Source organism: Bufo bufo, chromosome 1 (assembly GCF_905171765.1).
Source record: "Bufo bufo chromosome 1, aBufBuf1.1, whole genome shotgun sequence".
Lineage (NCBI taxonomy): Eukaryota > Metazoa > Chordata > Amphibia > Anura > Bufonidae > Bufo > Bufo bufo.
In genome coordinates, this window is record NC_053389.1 from 584,414,520 (window position 1) to 584,442,449 (window position 27,930).

Consider the following 27,930-nt stretch of genomic DNA (forward strand, 5'->3'; position numbering starts at 1 on the left):
TGGCGTTTCCCTCCAGGAACATCAACCCTGTTACATATCTTTGTGTCATCAGCAAAAAGACAAACCTTACCATCGAGGCCTTTTGCAATATCACTTATGAAGATATTAAACAAAATTGGTCCCAGTACAGATCCCTGTGGAACCACACTTGTAACATGACCTTGTTTTGAATGTTCTCCATTGACTACAACCCTCTGCTGTCTGTCACTCAGCCACTGCCTAATCCACTCAACAATATGGGAGTCCATGCTCAATGACTGCAGTTTATTGATAAGTCTTCTATGTGGGATAGTGTCAAAAGCCTTACTAAAATCTAGATATGCAATGTCTACTGCACCTCCACCATCTATTATTTTAGTCATCCAGTCAAAAAAAATCTATAAGATTTGTTTGACATGATCTCCCTGAAGTAAACCCATGTTGTTTTTCATCTTGCAATCCATGGGATTTTAGATGTTCCACAATCCTATCCTTTAATAGGGTTTCCATTAATTTACCTGCTATTGATGTCAGACTCACTGGTCTATAGTTGCTCGATTCCTCCCTACTACCTTTCTTGTGAATGGGCACGACATTTGCCAATTTCCAATCTTCCGGGACGACTCCTGTTACTAATGATTGGTTAAATAAATCTGTTAACGGTTTTGCCAGCTCACCACTAAGCGCTTTTAATAATTTTGGGTGTATCTCATCAGGCCCCTGTGACTTATTTGTCTTCACTTTAGACAGCAAATTTAGAACATCTTCCTCTGTAAAGACACATGCATCAAACGATTTATTAGTCATCCTTTCTAGTGGAGGTCCTTCTCCTTCTTTTTCTTTTGTAAAAACTGAACAGAAGTATTCATTAAGGCAGTCGGCTAGCCCTTTATTCTCTTCTACATACCTTCCGTCCTTTGTTTTTAATTTAGTTATTCCTTGTTTTAATTTCCTTTTTTCATTTATATATCTGAAGAATGTCTTATCCCCTTTTTCCATAGACTGAGCTAGTTTTTCTTCTGCCTGCGCTTTAGAAGTTCTTATAACTTGCTTGGCCTCTTTCTGCCTAATCTTGTAGATTTCCTTATCTTCATTGCTCTGGTTTTTTTTATAATTACAAAATGCTAGCTTTTTATTTTTAATGATTTGGGCCACTTCTGCTGAGTACCACAGTGGTCTCTTCCTTTTTTTGCTTTTACTGACAAGTCTAATGCAATTTTCTGTTGCCTTCAATAATGCACCTTTTAAGTAGTCCCATTTCTCCTGGACTCCATGTAATCCGTTCCAGTCTGATAAGGACTCATTTATGACTAATTTCATTTTTGAAAAGTCTGTTTTTCTAAAATCTAAAACTTTTGTTTTTGTGTGGTGGGACTCTTTCACAGTTCTTATATTAAACCACACTGACTGGTGATTACTAGATCCCAAGGTTTCGCCTACAATGACATCATATACCGAATCCCCATTTGTGAATACCAAATCCAGAATGGCCTCCCTCCGGGTTGGCTCCTCAACCACTTGTTGTAGAGATAACCCCAGTAGGGAATTTAGAATATCTGTACTCCTGGTAGAACTTGCTATTTTGGTTTTCCAGTTTATATCTGGAAGATTGAAATCTCCCATAATGATAACTTCTCCTTTCATTGTCATTTTAGCTATTTCTTCAACTAGTAGATCATCTAGTTCTTTAACTTGACCAGGTGGTCTATATATCACACCTACACGAGTTACTGCATGGTTAGCAAACTGCAACGTAACCCAAACTGACTCTATGTTGGCCTCACCAACTTGTATTAGGTTAGATTTAATGCTATCTTTCACATACAGGGCCACTCCTCCTCCTTTCTTGCCTTCTCTGTCTCTTCTGTATAAAGAGTACCCTGGTATGGTTATGTCCCAGTCATTTCTTTCATTAAACCATGTCTCCGTAACAGCCACTAAATCTACATTCTCAGATGCCATTATTGACCCAAGTTCATTGATTTTTTTACCTAAACTGCGAGCATTTGTAGACAGGACTCTGAGCTTATCATTTCTTAACCTCTGTGCTTCTGACCTGTAGTGACATTGTTTCGGGGGGCAATTGGACTGTTTTATTCTCACTCTTTTGGCCCCCCTTCCTAGTTTAAATACTCTTCCGCAAATTCTTGGAGTTGTTCACTAAGTACATTTGTTCCTTTGAGAGAAAGATGCAAACCATCTTTTTTGTACAGTTCCTTTCTATTCCAAGTAGAGCTATCATGAGAAACAAAGCCAAATCCTTGCTCTTGACACCATTTACCAAGCCATATGTTGAACTCCTTTATGCGCCTCTGCCTATCATTCTGAACATTATGCACAGGCAGAACTTCAGAAAATGAAATGGTGGATGCAAAATCCTGTGCGTCATTACCAAGTGTGATAAAAGATTTTTTCACCTCTGACACTTTATTGCAAGCCAGGTCATTTGTCCCTAGATGGACAAGAACATCCACGTCCCCTTCCTGCTTTGCTTGCTTAACAATATTAATAATACATCTTCTATCTCTTCTAGCAGTATCTCTTCTAGCAGTAGTGATACCTTAAAAAATAGTATTTGCAACAAAGGAGAGAAAAGAAAAAAGAATGCGGCACTCACCAAAAAATACTCTTTGCAGCTTTCGGCCTCTTTCACACGGGCGTTGCGGGAAAATGTGCGGGTGCGTTGCGGGAACACCCGCGATTTTTTCACGCGAGTGCAAAACATTATAATGCGTTTTGCACTCACGTGAGAAAAATCGCACATGTTTGGTACCCAAACTTCTTCGCAGAAGTTCAGGCTTGGGATCGGTGTTCTGTAGATTGTATTATTTTCCCTTATAACATGGTTATAAGGGAAAATAATAGCATTCTGAATATAGAATGCATAGTAAAACAGCGCTAGAGGGGTTAAAAAAAAAATAAACAATCATTTAACTCACCTTAGTCCAATTGATCGCGGCCCGGCATCTCCTTCTGTCCCCTTTACTGAATAGAACCTGTGGTGAGCATTAATTATAGGTCAAGGACCTTTGATGACGTCACTCCGGTCATCACATGGTACGTCACATGATCTTTTACCATGGTGAATCACCATGGTAAAAGAGCATGTGACGTACCATGTGATGACCGGAGTGACGTCATCAAAGGTCCTTGACCTATAATTAATGCTCACCACAGGTCCTATTCAGTAAAGGGGACAGAAGCAGATGCCGGCATCGCGAACAAGTGGACTAAGGTGAGTTAAATGATTTCAAAAAAATTTTTAGCCCCTCCAGCGTGGTTTTACTTTGCATTCTATATTCAGAATGCTATTATTTTCCCTTATAACCATGTTATAAGGGAAAATAATAATGATCGGGTCTCCATCCCGATCGTCTCCTAGCAACCATGCGTGAAAATCGCACCGCATCCGCACTTGCTTGCGGATGCTTACGATTTTCACGCAACCCCATTCATTTCTATGGGGCTTGCGTTACGTGAAAAACGCACAAAGAGGAGCATGCTGCGATTTTCACGCAACGCACAAGTGATGCGTGAAAATCACCGCTCATGTGAACAGCCCCATAGAAATTAATGGGTCAGGATTCCGTGCGGATGCAATGCGTTCACCTCCCGCAACGCATCCGCGCGGAAAACTCGCTCGTGTGAAAGGGGCCTTAGGCCTCATGCACCCGACAGTTGTTTTTCTCGGCCTCCGTTCCGTTTTTTTTGCGGATAGGATGGGGACCCATTTATTTCAATAGGTCAGCAAAAAAATGCTGATAGTTCATCCGTTTGTGTTCCGCGTCCGTTGTCCGTGTTTCCCTTCAGCAAAAAAAATTGTGCATGTCCTACTTTTTTCACATTTGCGGACAAGGATAGGCATTTATTACAAGGGATCTGTGGAAAAAAACAGACCCTCCAAAAAAAACGGATGCCGCATCCGTTTTTTTGGGCGGACGTAAAAAACTGTCGTGTGCATGAGGCCTTATTCACATAAAAAGGTCAGCGTCATGCGGACCAAACACAATAATGCCAACATATATTAGACATATGGGAAATGTAAAGTAATAACTATTTTATGAGTAATATGTAGAGGATACAGTCGGCACTGCTGTAGGTGTGGGATTTAATTTGGTGCTGCACTGATTGAATGTGAGTAGTGGTGGTGCTCAGCATGAAAAACATGAAAAAAAGAATGTGGCACTCACCCAAAAGATACTCTTTGCAGCTTTATTTACATAAAAAGGTCAGCGTCATGCAGACCAAACACAGCTAGGAGGCATCAGCCTTTTCGTGCTTGTTGGGTTTTCTCTCGCTTAAAAAAGCGCAACAAGCGCGAAACGGCTGTTGCTTCCTTGCTTTTTTGTTTCAGTTTTAGTTTTTTGCAGGAAGAGTTGATGTTTTTATTGGTACATATTTATTTATTTATTATACTCACTTATATAGCACTGACATATTCCGCTTTACAACATTAGAATCACTCCCCAATCACTGTCCCGAAGGAGGCTCACAATCTAAGTTCCCTATCAGAGTAAGGCTACACACAGGAGGGGCGGGGTTATCGTGCCTTGAAGCAAGGAGGCCGCTGTCCCCTCTACTTCAAGCCTGACTTGGAGAAGGAGCCAACAGACATTAAAACTGCGATTTTAACAAATATGAGGAGACAGAATGAGGAAAGAAAATCATAATTAGAAACACACTGGGGGATACTTTAAGGTACTGTGGTTGATTTAATATGTGTTTTCTAGGTGACAGATTCCATTTAATGGAGATGTTTTCCCGAGTAGGACTACCTAAAGAGGTTCTGACCGACCAAGGGACCCCTTTTATGTCCAAGGTGAGGAGGGAACTCTGAAAGTTGTTGCACATAAAACAACTACGGACGTCCGTTTACCAACCGCAAACGGACGGTCTGGTAGAACGGTTTAACCAAACATTAAAAAATATGTTGAAAAAGGTAGTGTCTAAAGATGGGAAGGACTGGGACCTCCTTCTGCCCTATCTCATGTTTGCAGTGCGAGAGGTACCCCAGGCCTCCACTAGGTGTTCGCCCTTCGAACTGCTATATGGCAGACACCCTCGCGGTCTCTTGGACGTGGCCAAAGAGGCGTGGGAACAACAACCCACTCTACATAAAAGTGTCATTGAGTACGCTACCCAGATGCAAGATCGGATAGAGACAGTGTTACCTCTTGTTAGGGAGCATATGGAGGCAGCTCAGCGAGCCCAGAGTCGGGTATATAATCGGCAGGCTCGGGTCCGGATCTTCAACCCGGGTGATTGGGTTTTGGTTCTGGTGCCGATCATGGACAGTGAATTCCTGGCTAGTTGACAGGGGCCCCAAGAGTTAGGCTGCGTTCACACGAGCGTGTCCGGATTAGTTCCGGATGCGTCCCGGTGTGTTGCGGCAAACCCGCGCGAGTAGGAATGCAATTGCAGTCAGTTTTGACTGCGATTGCGTTCCGCTGTTCAGTTTTTATCGCGCGGGTGCAATGTGTTTTGCACGCGCGTGATAAAAAAACGACTGTGTTACCCAGACCCGAACTTCTTCACTGAAGTTCAGGTTTGGGTTCGGTGTTGTGTAGATGTTATTATTTTCCCTTATAACATGGTTATATGGGGAAAATAATAGCATTCTGAATACAGAATGCTTAGTAGGTGATCAATTGAGGGTTAAAAAATAAAAAAAATTAACTCACCTTGTCCTCTTGTTCGCGTAGTTCTCCCGGTCTTTAGTTCTTTAAAAAGATGAACTATGGGCTAAAGGACCTTTGGTGACGTCAGATCACATGCTCCAATCACATGGTACATCACCGCGGTGATGGACCCTGTGATTGGAGCATGTGATCTGACGTCACCAAAGGTCCTTTAGCCCATAGTTCATCTTTTTAAAGAACTAAAGACCGGGAGAACTACGCGAACAAGAGGACAAGGTGAGTTAATTTTTTTTATTTTTTAACCCTCAATTGATCACCTACTAAGCATTCTGTATTCAGAATGCTATTATTTTCCCTTATAACCATGTTATAAGGGAAAATAATACAGTGTATAGACAGTCACCTAGCAACCGTGCGTGAAAATCGCACTGCATCCGCACTTGCTTGCGGATGCATGCGATTTTCACGCAACCCCATTCACTTCTATGGGGCCTGCGTTGCGTGAAAAACGCAGAATATAGAGCATGCTGCGATTTTCACGCAACGCATAAGTGATGCGTGAAAATCATCGCTCATCTGAACAGCCCCATTGAAATGAATGGGTCCAGATTCAGTGCGGGTGCAATGCGTTCACCTACCGCATTGCACCCGCGCGGAAATCTCGCCCGTGTGAACGCAGCCTTACTCGAGAAAATTGGAGATGTGAACTACAAGGTACACCAGCCAGGGCGGCGAAAGCCGAAGCAGGTTTACCATGTGAATTTACTCAAACCGTGGAAAGATAGGGAAACCTGTACAGAAGACAGCCCGCGGCCGGGTTTTGTAGGAGAAGAGGTACCGGCCCCTCTGTCTGATGCAAGAGAGGTGGCTGCCACAGTAAAAATTGCTGACCGCCTCTCCTCTAAACAGACTCAGGAGGCCAGGGAGTTTGTTAGTCGGAACACGGATGTATTCTTGGACCTCCCTGGACGCACTTCCATAATCCAGCATGACATTGTCAAGGAGCCTCAGACAAAAGTCTGATTAAAACCATACTGGGTACCCGAAGCTCGGTGACAAGCCATATCGGAGGAGGTGCAGCTAATGTTGCAGCTAGACGTCATTGAGTAGTCAAAAAGTGTGGGCCAGTCCTATAGTATTGATACCCAAGCCGGACGGGACGTTGGGTTTTGTAACGACTTTCGAAAACTTAACAAGGTTTCCAAATTTGATGCATATCCCATGCCCCTGGTGGATGAGCTCATTGAGAGGTTAGGACAAGCCCAGTATTTTTCTGTTTTGGACCTCACGAAAGGGTACTGGCAGGTGCCCTTAACGGAGGCTGCCAAAGAGAAAACTGCCTTCATCATGCCTGAGGGGCTGTATCAATATAAGGTCTAACCCTCTGGTCTGCATGGCGCCCCCGCCACTTTTCAGCGACTAATGGACATCGTACTTCATCCACATCGTCGGTACACTTCGGCTTACCTGGAAGATATTGTCATCCGCAGTACCGACTGGGAAAGTCACCTACCCAAAGTGCAGGCTGTAGTGGACTCCCTTCGGAAAGCTGGCCTAACCGCTAACCCAAAAAAATGTGCGATAGGGTTAGAAGAGACTAAGTACCTGGGGTATGTAAAACCCCAAGTGAACAAAATAGAGGCGATACAGAATTGACCCCGACCTGTCACCACTAGGCAAATAAAGTCATTCCTGGGAACGGTGGGCTATTACATGAAGTTTTTTTCCCCCACTTTGCTACTCTAGCTGCGCCCTTGACAGGACTCTTGAAGGGACACAAGTCAATGATGGTTCGCTGGGATGATCGGGCGGAAGAGGCTTTCTCCGCTTTGAAGTCGGCCCTGTGCGGGTCCCCGGTTTTGGTGACGCCCGACTTTAAAAGGTTGTTTATAGTACAGACCGATGCCTCCGAAGTAGGCCTCGGTGCTGTACTGTCTCAGGAAGTCAACGGGGAGGAGCATCCCATTTTCTTCCTCAGCCGTAAGCTCACCCCAGCCGAGATACGGTATAGTATAGTGGAGAGAGAGTGCCTGGCTATCAAGTGGGCACTAGAATCTCTCCGCTATTATTTATTGGGGAGAAAATTCCGCCTGATGACTGACCACTCCCCTCTCAAGTGGATGAGCCAGGCCAAGGACAGAAATGCCCGGGTCAACCAATGGTTTCTCTCCCTACAAAACTTTAAGTTTTCGGCGGAACACAGGGCCCGGGTACACTGTCTGGCGTGTGTTCACCCCCTCAGGGTTGAACAAAGGGGGAAGGGTATGTGACACAGTGAGAGGTTTTGTCTGGGAAAACAGGTATTTTCCTCCCAGCATGTGCTGCTGGGCTGATTTACAGCCAGGTGGGGTCAAATACCAGACCAGAATTTAAGTGCTGGTCCGGGTCTTGGCAGCACCTGGCTGTCCTTAAATAGGCAGCTGGGCTATGAAGCCAGGTCTCTATGTTGGGATCTGGGAGCCTTTTGTCTGGATGAAGGCTTGCTACCTGTTTGGCGTGAAAACAGGTTGGTGCTGCTATGGTCAAGGACTCTTTGAGGCAGAATTGCCGCATGGTGTGAATTAACACCAACACCGCAAGGTGACATTTTGTTTGATTATTAATGCTTGTTTTTTCACTTGCCTAAAGTGTGAATAAAACACTGAACTGTTTGATTCAAAGACCTTGTTGTTGCCTCTAATACTGCATCCGCTAATCCTGTCTACCAGAGTGAAACACTACACAGCATAAAAGCATTTTTGAAAGAAAACATGTTTTTGCGACTCCATTTACTGAAAGCCATATTTTTTTTATTTTTCAGGCGACTGTCTTATGTAGGGGCTCTTTTTTTGTGGGATGAGATGACAGATGAGGCTTTTTTTTACTTGACATTTTTTATTTTTGTCCCACTGTGTCAACTTTTGGGGGTCTGATCCCCTATACAATGCATTACTATACATCATGTATAGTAATGCATTGTGTGAGAGCACTGTGTTCACAGTTGCCAAGGAGACCCAGCCTAATAAGGCAGGATCTCATTGGCTCCATGGAAGGCAAGCCCCGATGCCTGTGTTCCCAGGTTCCTGTCATCGCAGTATGGGGACCTGATGGGGAGGGAGCCGGGACACTCAGCAAGCCCTGTGTATGCTGCAGTCAGCGCATCACTGTTTACAGTGTTGGATACAGCAGGGGCATGGCTGTCAGTGACTGCCGGGCCTCTGCATTGATCATGCATGCTCACCACTCCGGTGCCCGCCCGATCATCTTGACGTAATAGTATGTCGTGGGTCTCTAAGGCACTGGCGGCCATGACGTACTAGTATGTCATGGGTCGCCAAGGGGTTAACAGCTACCACAATTTTGTTGCCTACCATCCAGAGACAGGTGACACCTTTATTACTAGTGTTGAGAGCGAATATTCGAATCGCGAATTTTAATTGCGAATATCGCCACTTTGAGAATTCGTGAATATTTAGAATATAGTGCTATATATTCGTATTCACGAATATGCTAATTGCGAATTTTTCGCAAATTTATTGTGAATATCGGCACTTAACAACATCCCTAGCAACCAATAGGAAAGTTGCCTACCCCTTAGTGTTGATCGCGAATATTCTAATCGCGATTTTTTTATTGCGAATATATTACATTGCTGATTTTCACAATCAAGTAAATAATGAATAGAGATCTCGAATTCGCGAATTTATGGCGAATATTCCCCCCACAATTTGCGACATATTGCAAATTCGAATATTGCCTATGCAGCTCATCACTTTTCATTACACAACCCTGTCTCTGCCTGGACCATTTCCAGGCACTTAGCAGAAGGAATTGCCATTAACAGCCTGCCACTATCTCCTTTATTTACAGTGGTGTCGTGAATAATAAACCTGGACTGCTACATACTGGAACCATATTGTCTTTAGCAATGAACCCAGGTTCTTTTTGGCATCCTATGATGGTTGGTTTCGAGTATGGAGGCCTTGTGGTGAGCACTTCAATCCTGCCTTTGCTGTGGTGCAACACACTGCCCCAGCTGCTGGTGTAATGATCTGAGAAGCCATTGCATACAACAGATGGTCACTCCTGGTAGGCCACATCCTGCAGCCACATGTGTTGCCACTCATAGCAGGGCTTTCAGCTAGCATTTTTCAGCAGAATAATGCTCACCCACAGTAAGTGTTTTTGTCATGAAAGGTAGGGAAGGGAACAGCAAACTGAAAGACAAACTAAACAACAGACTAGGACCCACAAGCTAGGGAAAAACAAGGTCACCTCCTAGCAATCCCTGACACACTTTCCCTAGGCTGCTAAGCCCATGTGCATACCTCAATGGTAGATATACACATGTCCCCGTGCCTAAGACTATAACACATTAAACAGACCCTCAGCAATAGGGAGAAAGAGTAAGAGACACCCAGCGCCTTCTACCCCCGAAGGAGCTAGCGGCCCCACTAGAGGCTTAGACCAAACAGAAACCAAAAGGGAAAAGAGAAGGGAAAAGACTTATCTGATACGAGAAGGAGCAGACGATCCACCAAGCATCCGAAGCTCACACAAGGTAGAACTATAACCTGCAAAGACTATAGGAAAAAAGGGAGGTACAAATAGCTTCACTAATCCCCAAAAGAACACCACCTGGGAGAAGGTGGAACTGTGCTCAAACCCACAACAAACAAACTATCAGATCGAGTCACGTGCAGCAATTCTGACAGACCTCCTCAAACCACCCACAGGGCAGGGTGTGACAGTTTTCCATTAATGTCTCCGTCAGTTTGCAATACTTCCTTGGTCTGCTCAGTCGCCATATTTATTGTCAATTGAGTATTTATGGGACCAGCTGGGAGGCCAGCTTCAGCAACTTAAGAGTCTGCAGGATCTACAGGCCCAGGTGCAGTATCTGTGGGCAAATGTGTCACAGGATACTATATGGAACCTGTATACCTCCATATCCAACTATATCTCATCTTGTATCTAGGCAAGAGGCAGTTGAACAGTCTACTGGAGCCTCCCCAATACTCTTTGCTCTAATATTGTATCTAATGTCACATATATCATCATTACAGTCACACATCTAATGTTTCATTTGATTGCAACAACTCCTTCTTGGTGCATTATTTTTTGTCAATGTGTATATAGTTGCTCAACTGGAAAATATAGGCACTGCCCTGCAAGTCCTTGTATAAGGTAATATTTCCAGTATTATATAGAAAATCAATCAAATCTGAACCCATTAGAGCATGCACTGAATGGTCAGTCTCAGCCCTGGCGTCCCTCTTGCCCAAGGGTCATAGCTGGGGAGGGTATTTGAAACAAGGGCTTGGGCATCAACCTGAATGTTTTCTTTAGGCTGGGTTCACACGGGCGTTGCGGGTGACATGCAGGAACAGATGCGGGTGCGTTGCGGGAAAATGTGCGATTTTTCCCCACGAGTGCAAAATGTTTTAATGCGTTTTGCACACACGTGAGAAAAATCGGCATGTTTGGTACCCAGACCCAAAACTGAACTTCTTCACAGAAGTTCGGGTTTGTGTTAGGTGTTGTGTAAATTGTATTATTTAAAATAATAGCATTCTTAATACAAAATGTCAAGTAAATATTTTTTTTTTTTTGAGAACCTTTATGTTATTTCAGGCCGAGCCCTACTCGAGCACACAGCTCGGATCATTCATGGTGCAAAATGTCAAGTAAAATGTCCATTGAGGGGTAAAAATAACAAACAAATTTAACTCACCCCATCCACTTCCACATAGTGGATCTCCTCTTCTTTCTTCAGAACCTGGGTAAAGGACCTTTGATGACAAAATGGATGTGGTGATGGATCATGTGATGGACCATGTGATGAGCACAGTGACATCACCAAAGGTCCTTTTCCTCACAGTTCACCTCATGCCTTGCACCCGTGCTGAAAACTCGCCTGTGTGAAAGGGGCCTTACAGTGGAAATGTTAAATGATGAACCTGGTTTGCACATATTCTGTGCATCAACTGCAGTAATAATAAATCAATTACTTACTTGTTCTCTTTTGCGTGTTTGCCTTTGATGCCAACATCCATAAATGGCTGCAATGATCAATAGAGCCACTGCCAGGGAGACTATAGCACTGATAAGCGGAATGCTCACCAGATCTTCTTCTTCAAATTTTCTGTTCTCATATTGAAACAAATAAGAACTGTCCTGAACATAAAAAATAAAAAAACGTACTATTAATAACAAATATGATTACACATATCAGTGTAGTACATAGTGTGTGAAATGCCAAATAAGTGCTATTCTATTACAGTACTACCTGATAATGCAGTATCTAGATACATATGATACTATGTATATCCTGTTGTTTATATAGCCTCATACGACAGAGTTATCATAAGAGATTGATAGATCTAAAAGACAACCCCTATGATACTTAGTCCTAATTTATTAATATAATTATTTATATGTTTTGATAAATCTCTTCCACTATGCTCGCATTCACATTCCAGCGTATGCTGGATAACAGCAGAAAACAGGTCTTTTTTGGTGCTGTAAGGCAAGGGCTACACAGCGACACTGGTCGCAGCTAGGATCGCTAAGTAGCGGTGATCGCATAGAAATGAATGGGATTGCTGTGGCAGCCGCATGAAATCCAACACGGTTGGATTTCTTGCGACTGCCGCGACAATCCCATTAATTTCTATGGGATCACCCCTGCTCAGCGATCCTGGCCGTGACAGTGTTGCTGTGTAGCCCTTGCCTAAATACCGCCAAAAACACTCAAGATACGCCTCCTACTCATCAAAGTATTTTATCCCTTTCTCATAGACTTCCCCCATCAAATCTGCTTGAAAGAAGTATCAAACCACTTCTCAAGTGTTTTTCAAATCAGCTGCAGCAACCATGTGCACATGGTCAGTTTTTTTATGTTGAAGTCAATAGGAAATTGTTGCTGTATTTTACATGTGGATTATTCAGCCAAAAATGACCATTTCGCTCTGCTGCGTCAGCTGCATTTCTTGCCAATGAGAACATAGCCTCATACTTTAACAACGGAGGACATTTAGGAAATCATTTACCTTTTTTATGTGTTTTAGTGATGCATACAATTCATCTGGACTTAAGGAACCTTAAAAAAAAAAAAGGTTGGTTACAGGTTGGTTTTGCGCTTTCCTTACCCTCCTAAAAAAAATTCACATTAACATGAGAATGAACAGAACACTTACAGGGGATATAAAAAGCCTACACACCCCTGTTAAAATGTCAGGTTTCTGTGATGTAAAAAAATGAGACAAAGATAAATTATGTCAGAACGTTTTCCACCTTTAATGTGACCTATAGGCCTCATGCACACGACCGTTGTGTGCATCCGCGGCCGTTGTTCCGTTTTCCGTTTTTTTTTTCGCGGACCCATTGACTTTCAATGGGTCCGTGGAAAAATCTGAAAATACACCGTTTGGCCTCCGCGTCCGTCATCCGTTTTTCCAGTCCATGAAAAAAATATGACCTGTCCTATTTTATTCACGGACAACGGTTCACGGACCCATTCAACTCAATGGGTCCGTGAAAAATCACGGATGCACACAAGATAGTCATCTGCGTCCGTGATCCGTGTCTGTGATCCGTGTCCGTTTTTCCTATCATTTTCAATGCAAACTTGACTTAGTTTTTTTTTTTTACTTTTCATGTCCGTGGATCCTCCAAAAATCAAGGAAGACCCACGGATGAAAAAACGGACACGGATCACGGAACATCAGAAACCGTTTTTGCGGACCGCAAAAAAAAACGTCCGTGTGCATGAGGCCATATACTGTACAACTCAATTGAAAAACAAACTGAAATCTTTTAGGTAGAGGGCAGAAAAAATATAAAAATAAAATAATATGGTTGTATAAGTGTGCACACCCTTAAACTAATACTTTGTTGAAGCACCTTTTGATTTTATTGCAGCACTCAGTCTTTTTAGGTATGAGTCTATGAGCATGGCACATTTTGACTAGGCAAGATTTGCCCACTCAAACACTCCAAATCTGTCAGATTGCGACGGCATCTCCTATGCATAGCCCTCTTCAGATCACCCCACAGATTTTCAATCAGATTCAGGTCTGGGCTCTGGCTGGGCCATTCCAAAACTTTAATCTTCTTCTGGTAAAGCCATTCCTTTGTTGATTTGGATGTATGCTTTTGGTCGTTGTCATGCTGAAAGATGAAGTTCCTCTTCATGTTCAGCTTTCTAGCAGAAGCCTGATGGTTTTGTGCCAATATTGACTGGTATTTGGAACTGTTCATAATTCCCTCTAGCTTAACTAAGGCCCCAGTTACAGCTGAAGAAAAACAACCCCAAAGTATGATGCTGCCACCACCATGCTTTACTGTGGGTATGGTGGTCTTTTGGTGATGGGCAGTGTTGTTTTTGGGCCAAACATATCTTTTGGAATTATGGCCAAAAAGTTCAACCCTGGTTTCATCAGACCATAACACCTTTTCCCACATGCTTTTGGGAGACTTCAGATGTGTTTTTGCAAAATGTAGCCTGGCTTGGAAGTTTTTCTTAGTAAGAAAAGGCTTTCGTCTTGCCACTCTACCCCATAGCCCAGACATATGAAGAATACAGGAGATTGTTGTCACGTGTACCACACAGCCAGTACTTGCCAGATATTCCTGCAGCTCCTTTAATGTTGCTGTAGGCCTCTTGATAGCCTCCCAGACCAGTTTTCCTCTTGTTTTTTCATAAATTTTGGAGGGACGTCCAGTGCTTGGTAATTTCACTGTTGTGCCATATTTTCTCCACTTGATGATGACGGTCTTCACTGTGTCCCATGGTATATCTAATGCCTTGGAAATACCTTTCTCCTGACTGATACCTTTTAACAATGAGATCCCTCTGATGCTTTGGAAGCTCTCTGTGGACTATGGCTTATGCTGTGGGATGCGACTAAGAAAATTCCAGGAAAGACCAACTAGAGCAGCTGAACTTTATTTGGGGTTAATCAGAGGCACTTTAAATGATGGCAGGTGTATGCTGACTCCTATTTAACATGATTTTGAATGTGATTGCTTAATTCTGAACACAGCTACATCCCCAGTTATAAGAGGGTGTGCACACTTATGCAACCACATTGATTTAGTTAATTTTTTTTCTTCCCTCCACCTAAAAGATTTCAGTTTGTTTTTCAATTGAGTTGTACAGTTTATAGGTCACATTAAAGGTGGAAAAAGTTCTGAAATGATTTATCTTTGTCTCATTTTTTTTTACAGCACAATAACATGACATTTTAACAGGGGTGTGCAGACTTTTAATATCCACTGTACATGATGATTTAAAAAAATATATATTTTTAGTTGCAGATCCACCTATTCCCAGGCTCCTCTTCTGCCATTCAAGATGGCTGCACTGTCCAAGACACTTTCTACTGCCCTTGGATTGGCCAGCCCTGCTTACGTGAACAGTGCTGACCAATTCAAGAGCAGATCTGGACAAGAAGGAAGTATCTTGGACTACCAATACACAGTGTGCATCAGATTGTCCAGCTCTGAAGCTGAAAAGATAAGTGTTCTTGTTCCTTTCCCAGTTAACGAGAATTGTGAACTGGAGAGTCATTGTAATTGTAGGCTATATGTGTTCTACCATACATCACTTTTACAGAGAACTGTCTGCACAATATATACAGTAATCTGGCAGGGACACTAAATAATTAGTCCATATTCATCACTGTATTTGCGCTGTCTTATCTCCTTATATTTAACAATTTGCATCAGTACATATTGCTAGGATATGCCACCAATGTCTGATCGGTGCAGACCCCACTTCTGGGACCCGCACCCATCTCTAGAACAGAACCCGCAAAGTGAAGGAGAGCGGGCTGTGCATGTGCGGCTGCCCCCACATTCATTTCTATGGGACTGCTGAAAATAGTTGAGCGCGGCCTATGCTATTTCTGTTAGCCCCACAGAAGTGAATGGAGGGCAGCCGTGCATGCGCGGTCCAATTTCCTTCACTTTGCGGGCTCCTATCCCAGGGGTGGGATTCGCACCTATCAGACATTGGTGGCATATGTGCCACCAAGGTATGAGATGGGCCACCCCTTTAAAGGCATTTAAGCCATGCACTTCTGTAAAAGTAAGGTGAATGGAGCTATTGTTTGGCCAGGATTTAAACATTTTTTATGAAATGTTACTTTTTTTTCTTTAAAATTCACATCTCTACTCCACACAGGCCCAGACATAGAAAAAGAAGAGTCATTAAGCAAATGTAGACATTTATGTATGTTGTTACAGATTGATCAAATGTAGCACACGTGGCACTGCATTTGCAGAAACATATCTCATTATGTTATCCTGGCTAGAGTTGAGCGGACACCTGGATGTTCGGGTTCGGCAGGTTCGGCCGAACTTGAAAAAACAGTTTGGGTTCTTGACCCGAACTTGACCCCGAACCCCATTGAAGTCAATGGGGACCCGAACTTTTGGGCACTAAAATTGCTCTAAAAAAAGTCCTGGAAAGGGCTAGAGGGCTGCAAAAGGCATCAAAATGTGCTTAAGAGCATGACAACTGTTCTGCAAACAAATGTGGATAGGGAAATGACTTAAAATAACATAAAATACAGAAAAATTTAAAATAACAATCTGGATCTAGGAGTAGGAAGTTGAGGAGGCGGTGGATGTGGCGGTGTAGGTTGACGTGGCTGTGTAGGTGGAAGCGGCGGTGAAGGAGGAATAGGTAGCCAACACTGATTTGTGTTATTTTTATTTTTTAATTGGGGTATCCCCCAAAATATTGGGACATATAACAAAATAAAACAAAGAATAAGTGCACTTGAGTACAAGAATGGATGGTTGAGGCTGGTATAAATGTCTATTCTGCACAAGGTACGGACAAGTCCTGTGGGATCCATGCTTGGTTCATTTTAATAAACGTAAGCTTGTCCACATTGGCTGAGGCCTGTGATAATGCTCTCTGCCGTGCTAAACACACGTTCACACTATACACTGGCTGCAGGGCAGGTCAGCACCTCCAAGGCTGACAAAGCTTTTCCACATTTTGGCCATGCTAACCCTGCCTTCTCAGGTGCTGGTGGTGCCCCAGATGCGTTGGCGACCTCTTCCTCCTCCTCTGCCTTTGCCTTGTGCTTCCACTGTGCCCCCGCTGTCAGGTGGGAATGCCATCATCTGTGTGCGCTTGTAGTCGCGCATTTTCCGATCAGTAACAGATGTTTTCACAAAATTTAGTTCCCTGTCAGCAATGCAGAGCAGGGGTTCATTCACGGCAAAAGGGGGTTCATGTCACCCAGCAATAGAACAGAGGATTTTGAGAGATTTAGGCCCCTGTCACCCAGGCACAGCAGGGGTTCATTCACGGCAAAAGGGGGTTCATGTCACCCAGCAATAGAACAGAGGATTTTGAGAGATTTATGCCCCTGTCAGCAATGCAGAGCAGGGGTTCATTCACGGCAAAAGGGGGTACATGTCACCCAGCAATAGAACAGAGGATTTTGAGAGATTTAGGCCCCTGTCACCCAGGCACAGCAGGGGTTCATTCACGGCAAAAGGGGGATCATGTAACCCAGCAATACAACAGAGCATTTTGAGAGATTTAGGCCCTTGTCACCCAGGCAGAGCAGGGGTTCATTCATGGCAAAAGGGGGTTCATGTCACACAGCAATAGAACAGAGGATTTTGAGAGATTTAGGCCCCTGTCACCCAGGCACAGCAGGGGTTCATTCACGGCAAAAGGGGGTTCATGTCACCCAGCAATACAACAGAGGATTTTGAGAGATTTAGGCCCCTGTCACCCAGGCACAGCAGGGGTTCATTCACGGAAAAAGGGGGTTCATGTCACCCAGGCACAGCAGGGGTTCATTCACGGCAAAAGGGGGTTCTTGTCATCCAGCAATAGAACAGAGAATTTTGAGAGATTTAGGCCCCTGTCAGCAATGCAGAGCAGGGGTTCATTCACGGCAAAAGGGGGTTCATGTCACACAGCAATACAACAGAGGATTATGAGAGATTTAAGCCCCAGTCACAGCAGGGGTTCATTCACGGCAAAAGGGGGTTCATGTCACCCAGCAATAGAACAGAGGATTTTGAGAGATTTAGGCCCCTGTCAGCAATGCAGAGCAGCGGTTCATTCACGGCAAAAGGGGGTTCATGTCACCCAGCAATAGAACAGACGATTTTGAGAGATTTAGGCCCATGCCACCCAGGCACAGCAGGGGTTCATTCACGGCAAAAGGGGGATCATGTCACCCAGCAATAGAACAGAGGATTTTGAGAGATTTAGGCCCCTGTCACCCAGGCACAGCAGGAGTTCATTCACGGCAAAAGGGGGTTCATGTCACCCAGCAATAGAACAGTGGATTTTGAGAGATTTAGGCCCCTGTCACCCAGGCACAGCAGGGGTTCATTCACGGCAAAAGGGGGTTCTTGTCACCCAGCAATACAACAGAGGATTTTGAGAGATTTTGGTCCCTGTCACCCAGGCACAGCAGGGGTTCATTCACGGCAAAAGGGGGTTCTTGTCACCCAGTAATACAACAGAGGATTTTGAGAGATGTAGGCCCCTGTCACCCAAGCACAGCAGGGGTTCATTCACAGCAAAAGGGGGTTCATGTCACCCAGCAATAGAACAGAGGATTTTCTGAGATTTAGGCCCCTGTCACCCAGGCACAGCAGGGGTTCATTCGCGGCAAAAGGGGGTTCATGTCACCCAGCAATACAACAGAGGATTTTGAGAGATTTAGGCCCCTGTCACCCAGGCACAGCAGGGGTTTGTATACACCAAAAATGGTAAAATGTCACCCCAACAATTAAAAATAAGGATTTTTTCAATTTAGGGCACTAAAATTGGCACTTTTTAAAATTAAAATGGCTCTAAAATAGTCCTTGAAAAGGCTAGAGGGATGTAAAAGGCAGTAAAATGTGCTTAAGAGCATGGCAACTGCTCTGCAAACAAATGTGGATAGGGAAATAACTTAAAATGAAATAAAATAACTAAAAATTACAAATTATTAACCTGCAACTCAGAGAAGGAGGTGGATATGGAGTCGGAGGTTGAGGAGACGGTGAATGTGGTGTTGTAGGTGGAAGCAGCAATAAAGGAGGAGGAGGTAGCCAACAATGTTTTTTTAATTTTTTTTATTGGGGTAGGTAGCCCCCAAAATATTGGGACAAATAAAAAAAAGAAAACAAAAGAATCATTGCACTTGACTTGAGTACAAGAATGTATGTTTGATGGTGGTATAAATGTCTATTCTGCACAAGGTACAGACAAGTCTTGTGGGATCCAAGCCTGGTTCATTTTAATGAACGTGAGCTTGTCCACGTTGGCTGTGGTCAGGCGGCTGCGTCTGTCTGTAATGACGCCTCCTGCCGTGCTAAATACACGTTCAGAGAGTACACTGGCTGCAGGGCAGGCCAGCACCTCCAAGGCATACAGGGCAAGCTCTGGTCATGTGGACAATTTGGAGACCCAGAAGTTAATTGGGGCAGAACCATCAGTCAGTACGTGTAGTCGTGTGCAAAGGTACTGTTCCACCATGTTGTTCAAATGCTGCCTCCTGCTAACACGCTCCATATCAGCAGTTGGGGCCGGTTGTTGCGGCGAGGTGACAAAGCTTTGCCACATGTCGGCCATGCTAACCCTGCCTTCTGAGGTGCTGGCACTGACACAGCTGCATTGGCGACCTCTTCCTCCTCCCCTGCCTTCCCCTTGTGCTTCCACTTGTCCCCCGGCGTCAGTCGGGAATGCTGTCAGGAGCGTGTCTACCAGCGTGTGCCTGTAGTAGCGCATCTTCCGATCACGCTCCAGTGAGGGAATTAAGGACAGCACATTGTCTTTGTAACAGGGATCCAGCAGGGTGGCCACCCGGTAGACAGCACACGTTAAAATGTGGGCAACTCTGCAGTCGTTGCGCAGGCACTGCAGCATGTAGTCGCTCATGTGTGCCAGGCTGCCCAGAGGTATGGACAAGCGTATCGTCTGCGTCCTCAGTATCCCCCCAGCCACGCACCAGTGATGGGCCCGAGCTGCGTTGGATGCCACCCCGCTGTGAACATGCTTCATCCCCACCCTCCTCCTCCTCCAGTAGTGGGCCCTGGCTGGCCAAATTTGTACCTGGCCTCTGCTGTTGCAAAAATCCTCTTGCTGAGCCACTTCTAAAAGACTGGCCTGAAAGTGTTAGAGATGACCCCTCTTCCTCCTCCTCGTCCTGGGCCACATCCTCTTCCATCATCGCCCTAAGTGTTTTCTCAAGGAGACATAGAAGTGGTATTGTAACGCTGATAACGGAGTCATCGCCACTGGCCATGTTGGTGGAGTACTCGAAACAGCGCAACAGGGCACACAGCTCTCGCATGGAGGCCCAGTCATTGGTGCTGAAGTGGTGCTGTCCCGCAGTGCGACCCACCCGTGCGTGCTGCAGCTGAAACTCCACTATGGCTTGCTGCTGCTCGCACAGTCTCTCCAGCATGTGCAAGATGGAGTTCCACCTGGTGGGCACGTCGCATATGAAGCGGTAAGCGGGAAGGCCGAAGTTACGCTGTAGAGCAGACAGCCGAGCGGCGGCAGGATGAGAACGCCGGAAGCGCGCACAGACGGCCCGCACTTTATGCAGCAGCTCTGACATGTCGGGGTAGTTGTGAATGAATTTCTGCACCACCAAATTCAGCACATGCGCCAGGCAAGGGATGTGCGTCAAACCGGCTAGTCCCAGAGCTGCAACGAGATTTCGCCCATTATCACACACCACCAGGCCGGGCTTGAGGCTCACTGGCAGCAACCACTCGTCGGTCTGTTGTTCTATACCCCGCCACAACTGCTGCGCGGTGTGGGGCCTGTCCCCCAAACACATCAGTTTCAGAACGGCCTGCTGACGTTTACTCCTGGCTGTGCTGAAGTTGGTGGTGAAGGTCTGTCGCTGACCAGATGAGGAGGTGGTAGAAGAGGAGGAGGAAGCCGAGTAGAAAGAGGGGGCAACAGGAGGCAAAGAATGATGCCCTGCGATCCTTGGCGGCGGAAGGACGTGCGCCAAACAGCTCTCCGCCTGGGGCACAGCCGCCACTACATTTACCCAGTGTGCAGTTAGGGAGATATAGCGTCCCTAGCCGTGCTTACTGGTCCACGTATCTGTGGTTAGGTGGACCTTGCCACATATGGCGTTGCGCAGTGCACACTTGATTTTATCCGATACTTGGTTGTGCAGGGAGGGCACGGCTCTCCTGGAGAAGTAGTGGCGGCTGGGAACGACGTACTGTGGGACAGCAAGCGACATGAGCTGTTTGAAGCTGTCCGTCTCCACCAGCCTGAATGACAGCATTTCAAAGGCCAGCAGTTTAGAAATGCTGGCATTCAGGGCCAGGGATCGAGGGTGGCTAGGGGGGAATTTACGCGTTCTCTCAAAGGTTTGTGAGATGGAGAGCTGAACGCTTCAGTGTGACATGGTGGAGATGCTTGGTGACGGAGGTGGTGTTGGTGGCACATCTTCTGTTTGCTGGGCGGCAGGTGCCAACGTTCCTCCAGAGGCGGAGAAAGAGGCCGAGGCAGCAGCAGAAGAGGGAGCAGGAGGGGCCTGAGCCCTTTCTTGGTTTTGAAGGTGCTTACTCCACTGCAGCCCGTGTCTCGCATGTAGATGCCTGGTCATGCAGGTTGTGCTAAGGTTCAGAACGTTAATGCCTCGCTTCAGGCTCTAATGGCACAGCGTGCAAACCACTCGGGTCTTGTCGTCAGCACATTGTGTGAAGAAGTGCCATGCCAGGGAACTCCTTGAAGCTGCCTTTGGTGTGCTCGGTCCCTGGTGATGGTGGCCAGTAGCAGGCGAACTGTTTTGGCGACGGCTGCTCTGCTTTTGCACCCTGCTCCCGCTTTTGCTACGCTGTTGGCTCGGTCTCACCACTGCCTCTTCCTCCGAACTCTGAAAGTCAGTGGCACGACCTTTATTCATGTGGGGTCTAGGACCTCATCGTCTCCTGCATCGTCTTCCACCCAGTCTTCCTCCCTGACCTCCTTTTCGGTCTGCACACTGCAGAAAGACGCAGCAGTTGGCACCTGTGTTTCGTCATCATCAGAGACGTGCTGAGGTGGTATTCCCATGTCCTCATCAGGAAACATAAGTGGTTGTGCGTCAGTGCATTCTATGTCTTCCACCCCTGGGGAAGGGCTAGGTGGATGCCCTTGGGAAACCCTGCCAGCAGAGTCTTCAAACAGCATAAGAGACTGCTGCATGACTTGAGGCTCAGACAGGTTCCCCGATATGCATGGGGGTGATGTGACAGACTGATGGGCATGGATTCAGGCGCCACCTGTGCACTTTCTGCAGAAGACTGGGTGGGAGATAATGTGAACGTGCTGGATCCACTGTCGGCCACCCAATTGACTAGCGCCTGTACTTGCTCAGGCCTTACCATCCTTAGAACGGCATTAGGCCCGACCAAATATCGCTGTAGATTCTGGCGGCTACTGGGACCTGAAGTAGTAGGTTCAGGAGGACGTGTAGCTGTGGCAGAACGGCCACGTCCTCTCCCTGCACCAGAGGCTCCACCAACACCACCACCACGACCATGACCGCGTCCCTTATTACATGTTTGCCTCATAGTTAGCGTTCACAAAGCAAAGTAAAAAGTGGTTAAGTATGTTAAAAATAATTAACCGCCAATATAAACCCTGATGTAGGGTATTGCACTTGATATTTTTTTTAAACTCTATATGACAACGGTATTTGTGGCCTAAATGTGACACTCACTTATGCACATCTTATCCCAGATGTGCAGTATATCAGAGGGTTTTTTCACCCCAGTAACCAAAAAGCAGTATTTCTGGCCTAAATGTGACAGTCACTTATGCATGTCTAATCCTAGATGTGCAGTATATCAGAGGCTTTTTTCACCCCAGTATGCCAAAGCCGTATTTATGGCCTAAATGTGACAGTCACTTATGCTTGTCTAATCCCAGATGTGCAGTATATTAGAGGTTTTTTCACCCTAACCAAAAAGCTGTATTTCTGTCCTAAATGTGACAGTCACTTATGCACGTGTAATCCCAAATGTGCAGTATATTAGAGGGTTTTTTCACCCTAACCAAAAAGCTGTATTTCTGTCCTAAATGTGACAGTGACTTATGCACGTGTAATCCCAGATGTGCAGTATATTAGAGGGGTTTTTCACCCTAACCAAAAAGCTGTATTTCTGTCCTAAATGTGACAGTCACTTATGCTTGTCTAATCCCAGATGTGCAGTATATTAGAGGGTTTTTTCACCCTAACCAAAAAGCTGTATTTCTGTCCTAAATGTGACAGTCACTTATGCTTGTCTAATCCCAGATGTGCAGTATATTAGAGGGTTTTTTCACCCTAACCAAAAAGCTGTATTTCTGTCCTAAATGTGACAGTGACTTATGCACGTGTAATCCCAGATGTGCAGTATATCAGAGGGTTTTTTCACCCTAACCAAAAAGCTGTATTTCTGTCCTAAATGTGACAGTCACTTATGCACGTGTAATCCCAGATATGCAGTATATCAGAGGCTTTTTTTCACCCCAGTATGCCAAAGCCGTATTTATGGCCTAAATGTGACTGTCACTTATGTACGTGTAATCCCAGATGTGCAGTATATTAGAGGGTTTTTTCATTCACCCTAACCAAAAAGCTGTATTTCTGTCCTAAATGTGACAGTGACTTATGCACGTGTAATCCCAGATGTGCAGTATATTAGAGGGTTTTTTCACCCTAACCAAAAAGCTGTATTTCTGTCCTAAATGTGACAGTCACTTATGCACGTGTAATCCCAGATGTGCAGTATATCAGAGGCTTTTTTCACCCCAGTATGCCAAAGCTGTATTTCTGGACTTGCAGATAGCCTATGCTGGTGCACTATCGTTGCATAAAATGGCTGCCGATCATGCATTGATATTGACTAACTGAAGAAAAAAAAGTTCGTTTTCAGCAGTAGTTGGCTCAGGGCAGGCTTAAAAAAATTGTGCACTGCACCCACAAAACACTTTTTCTGTAGATCGCTGAGTACATAAACCAGTTCTTGATAAAATTTCTCTCTGATCTCTCCCTCACAGCAGCTGCAGCCTCTCCCTACACTAATCCGAGCAGAGTGACGGGCGTCGCTACATGACTCCAGCTTAAATAGGAGCTGGGTCACATGCTGCAGTTGGCCAATCACAGCCATGCCAATAGTAGGCATGGCTGTGATGGCCTTTTGGGGCAAGTAGTATGACGCTTGTTGATTGGCTGCTTTGCAGCCTTTCAAAAAGCGCCATAAAAATCGCCGAACACCGAACCCAAACTGTAACGTAAATGTTCGGGTTCGGGTCCGGGTGCCGAAAACCCTAAAGTTCGGTACGAACCCGAACTTTACAGTTCGGGTTCGCTCAACTCTAATCCTGGCAGATAAAATAACTAGGCATTAACATTTTTCCAATCTCTTTCTAGCTATTTTGCTATATTGGTTCAGTTTTGATGGTTGTTGTCCATTTGTATTTTAGCAAAAGAATACAGAAAACAATACCAGACAGTTCACAATTTTTTCATCCTACATTCTTATAAATGAAATATATTAACTGGTATTGTACATCAAATAAATCACACCATTATTCTAATATTACAAACCAAGGCTATTCAGTAACATGTTTTTGCCATTAACACTCCCTCTATAAATGAAACAATTTTGGTTACATTTGTAGTACTCACTTTGAACATAGGCATTTACTACCACCAGGTGACTAGAACTTCCACTGCCCAGATCTATATGGCATTTATCTTTGTTTGGCTGGTATCCCGGCTTTATAGTTGTGCAGATATGTTTCAATATTTCTTTTGCGTCATTTTCATTAGCATCATGTCCCTAGAAGAAAAAAACATGTATTACTACCAGCGAAACTAAAATGCTGATACTTATAAGGGAAGGGCCACATGGAGTGACTCTGTCATGGCTGAAAACTATGGATAATTGTGTCTGAGACTTTTAAAAATTTTAAGTGGCCACTAGAGATGAATTAATTTCTTGAAATTATTTTCATGTCTGGAAACATTCAATTTGGGTACAAATAAATTTGACCCAAATTGAACGTTGTCGGCCTGAAAATTAGTGTATGACTCTGAGGTCCCACGACTCACATTTTGCCTTTCTTTTTTTTGTACATGTGAGAAAATGTGCAACAGGTTTTTGGGAAAAAAAGGCACGATTGGAAAAACTAGTGTGCAGTGCAGCAGAGTCTGCATGTATGTGAACAGCTAAAGCATGTAAAAACACACAATAAACTAACTGACCCTATCCTGTCCCTAGTGTTACAACCTGACTTTCTATCAAGTAATTAAATTTATCAAAACAATATGTCTTTCCAATATCTAACACTTTTCCTGTAAGACCCTAAACTCGTTGACTTCTGTGTCTAACTGCTCTGTTTACACACATGGTAATATCGGAAGAAGCAATGTTCTGTTCTCAAAAAGTGGTAGAAAAACTATCCCTTAATGGGGGCCGATGCCTGTCTGTGTTTATACACACATAGTAGTACTGGTACAAAGCAATTGCTCCACCAAAAATATATGCTGACCATGACGTTGCAAAATATGCTTACTGTACATATTAATTTTTAATTGAAGAAACTTTGCAACATGTTTTTGAAAAAAAAAAAATAGATGTGCAGCCAAAATATACCCTGCTGTTCACACAGGAAAATACTCTTATTTGCACACTTATAAACTACAGAAAACAGGATTTTGTAAAAAGTCACAATTGGACAACCTCTGGTGTCAAAATATACCCTGCTGGTGAAGCAGTAAAATACAGTCATCTGTACACTTATTAACGGAAGGAATTGTGCAACAGGTTTTTCGGGGAAACAATGTGCAATTTCACAAGCTCTACAGTCAAAATATACCTTGCTGCACTGTAAAATATGCAAAACTATCAGTACCGCAACTGAATAACAAAAGGGAAATATGTATAAAATATTCTCAGTGCTAACTACAGTATCTAACACGAAACAGCTACCATAATCAGACTTCATATCAAGCGCTACCACTTATATATCATTACACTAGTTTGGATCGCAATGTGTAACAATTACATGTCTCAATTGCACCTACTTGGGCTGTTGTATAGTCTTGGTATTGCTGAATCCCTGATCCCTCATGAAAAAAAGCATATACTTTTTGAAAAAGCCTTGGTTTTTGTACCACTATGAGCTCACGAAGCTGTAGCTCAAATTATGTCACAGTCGCTGAGAATGGAGCCCAAGCTTTAACCTACTGTAGTGAGAGTGTGCTTCATTCTTGAAAGCTTATTTGTATACTTTTTCGTATAACTGTAGAATATTTGCAACAGGTTTTTGGAAGAAAAAAAAGTGACAACTGCATAGTGTACAGTGTTACTATGTCATTAACCCTTTCCCTGCAAGAATGAAAGTCATACGTCCTTGCAGGATAGCAGTTCAGTACCCAAAGTAGTATGAGGTATGACCTTACTACTGATGACTGTATCTCAAGCTGTACAGTATATCAGCTAGAGATATGACAAGTCTTGTTTCAAAACGTATTTTAAGCTTTAAAACAACCCTAATTAGGCCTTTTATTGATGCCTCTGCCCTGACGTTTACCAGTGTCTGGAGCACAGTAGGGCTGCACGATATGGGAATTTTGTGCGATTGCGATTAGGGCCCTAAAAATTGCGATAACGATATGTGATGCGATATTTTAAGGGAATTGTGCTAGAGGTCTATTTGCTTGGATTTTCCCATTTGTGGATGGCGCTGTTATGTGGGGGATCTGCGGATGGCGCTGTTATGTGGGGGATCTGCGGATGGCGCTGTTATGTGGGGGATCTGCGGATGGCGCTGTTATGTGGGGGATCTGCGGATGGCGCTGTTATGTGGGGGATCTGCGGATGGCGCTGTTATGTGGGGGATCTACGGAGGGCGCTGTTATGGGGGATCTGCGGAGGGCGCTGTTATGGGGGATCTGCGGAGGGCGCTGTTATGTGGGGGATCTGCGGATGGCGCTGTTATGTGGGGGATCTGCGGATGGCGCTGTTATGTGGGGGATCTGCGGATGGGGCTGTTATGTGGGGGATCTGTGGATGGCGCTGTTATGTGGGGGATCTGTGGATGACGCTGTTATGTGGGGGATCTACGGAGGGCGCTGTTATGGGGGATCTGCGGAGGGCGCTGTTATGGGGGATCTGCGGAGGGCGCTGTTATGGGGGATCTGCGGAGGGCACTGTTATGGGGGATCTGCGGAGGGCACTGTTATGGGGGATCTGCGGAGGGCACTGTTATGGGGGATCTGCGGAGGGCACTGTTATGGGGGATGTGTGCTATGACACATGGGGCCACGAGGGGGGCCAGCATAAGACACACATATAGCATCTTATGCTGGTCCCCCTCATGGCCCTATGTGTCCCCTCATGTGTCCTAAACTGCATACATAACTCTCCTATTCATAAAATGGCCAGCCTCTGTACTTTCACTATGAATGCACTGCAGAGAGCGGCAGCGAGCGAGCCGGCCGGCGCGTGACTGACATCACTGTCACACTCCTCCCACTTAATTCAGGAAGCAGGAGCGTGACTAAGTGACGTCAGTTACGCGCCGGCCGCCTCGCTCGCTCCCGCTCGCTGCAGTGCATTCATCGTGAAAGTAAGTACAGAGGCTGCCCATTTTATCAATAGGACAGAGGACATTTTATCAATAGGGGCCCCGTCATATATAATCGCGGCATTTTCGGGTCGGCCGAATCGCCATATCGCATTTGCCGATTATCGCGATTCGATTATTTTTGCGATATATCGTGCAGCCCTAGAGCACAGCATCAAATTAGTCACAAAATCACACACAAACATCAATAAAGTTTCCATTTTACACTGTACCTGTCCTGTCCAGGCCTAGTCTTTAGCGTAAAATATGCTGAACGTTTCTCTAGTAATACCGTTTACATGCCACAGTGATAATGATAACAATTATCAGATGAAAAAGATTTCCATCAGGCAGCTCTTTAAACAGGTGTAATCCAGGGGCCTCTACCTACAGTACATTTCTGATGAACCACAGAAGGTTCAGATGTGTTTTACATAATATAGGAGCAATTAAGCACCCATGGTACACCGTTCTGAAAGCAACCCAATGCATTATATTAGGTTTAGAGATTTAATATTTTCAATTAGGATTACAGTTTCTGAGTTTCTTTCAATACATGCAGCAGTAAATATAGAGTACGTATTTTAGTTGCAAATTTGAATTACAGTGAACCCTCAAGAAACAATGGCCTCATAATATTTTTGTATTGTGCCGGGCTCTCATGTATGCAGTGTTTAGTATAGTGCAGGGATCAGTAACCTCCAGCACTCCAGCTGTTCTGAAACT

At 44.7% G+C, this 27,930-nt stretch overlaps 1 protein-coding gene across 1 annotated transcript in view; it reads right to left on the reverse strand.

Annotated features, from left to right (window-relative positions):
• PODXL (podocalyxin like) overlaps positions 1-27,930 on the reverse strand; it is a 115,003-nt gene that overhangs the window by 9,105 nt on the left and 77,968 nt on the right. The window contains exons 5-7 of the mRNA XM_040413393.1: positions 24,260-24,413; positions 12,650-12,699; positions 11,613-11,774 (exon numbers count right to left, since the gene is read on the reverse strand). Of these exons, the coding sequence (XP_040269327.1) occupies positions 11,613-11,774; positions 12,650-12,699; positions 24,260-24,413 (366 nt within the window). The remainder of the gene's footprint in view (positions 1-11,612; positions 11,775-12,649; positions 12,700-24,259; positions 24,414-27,930) is intronic.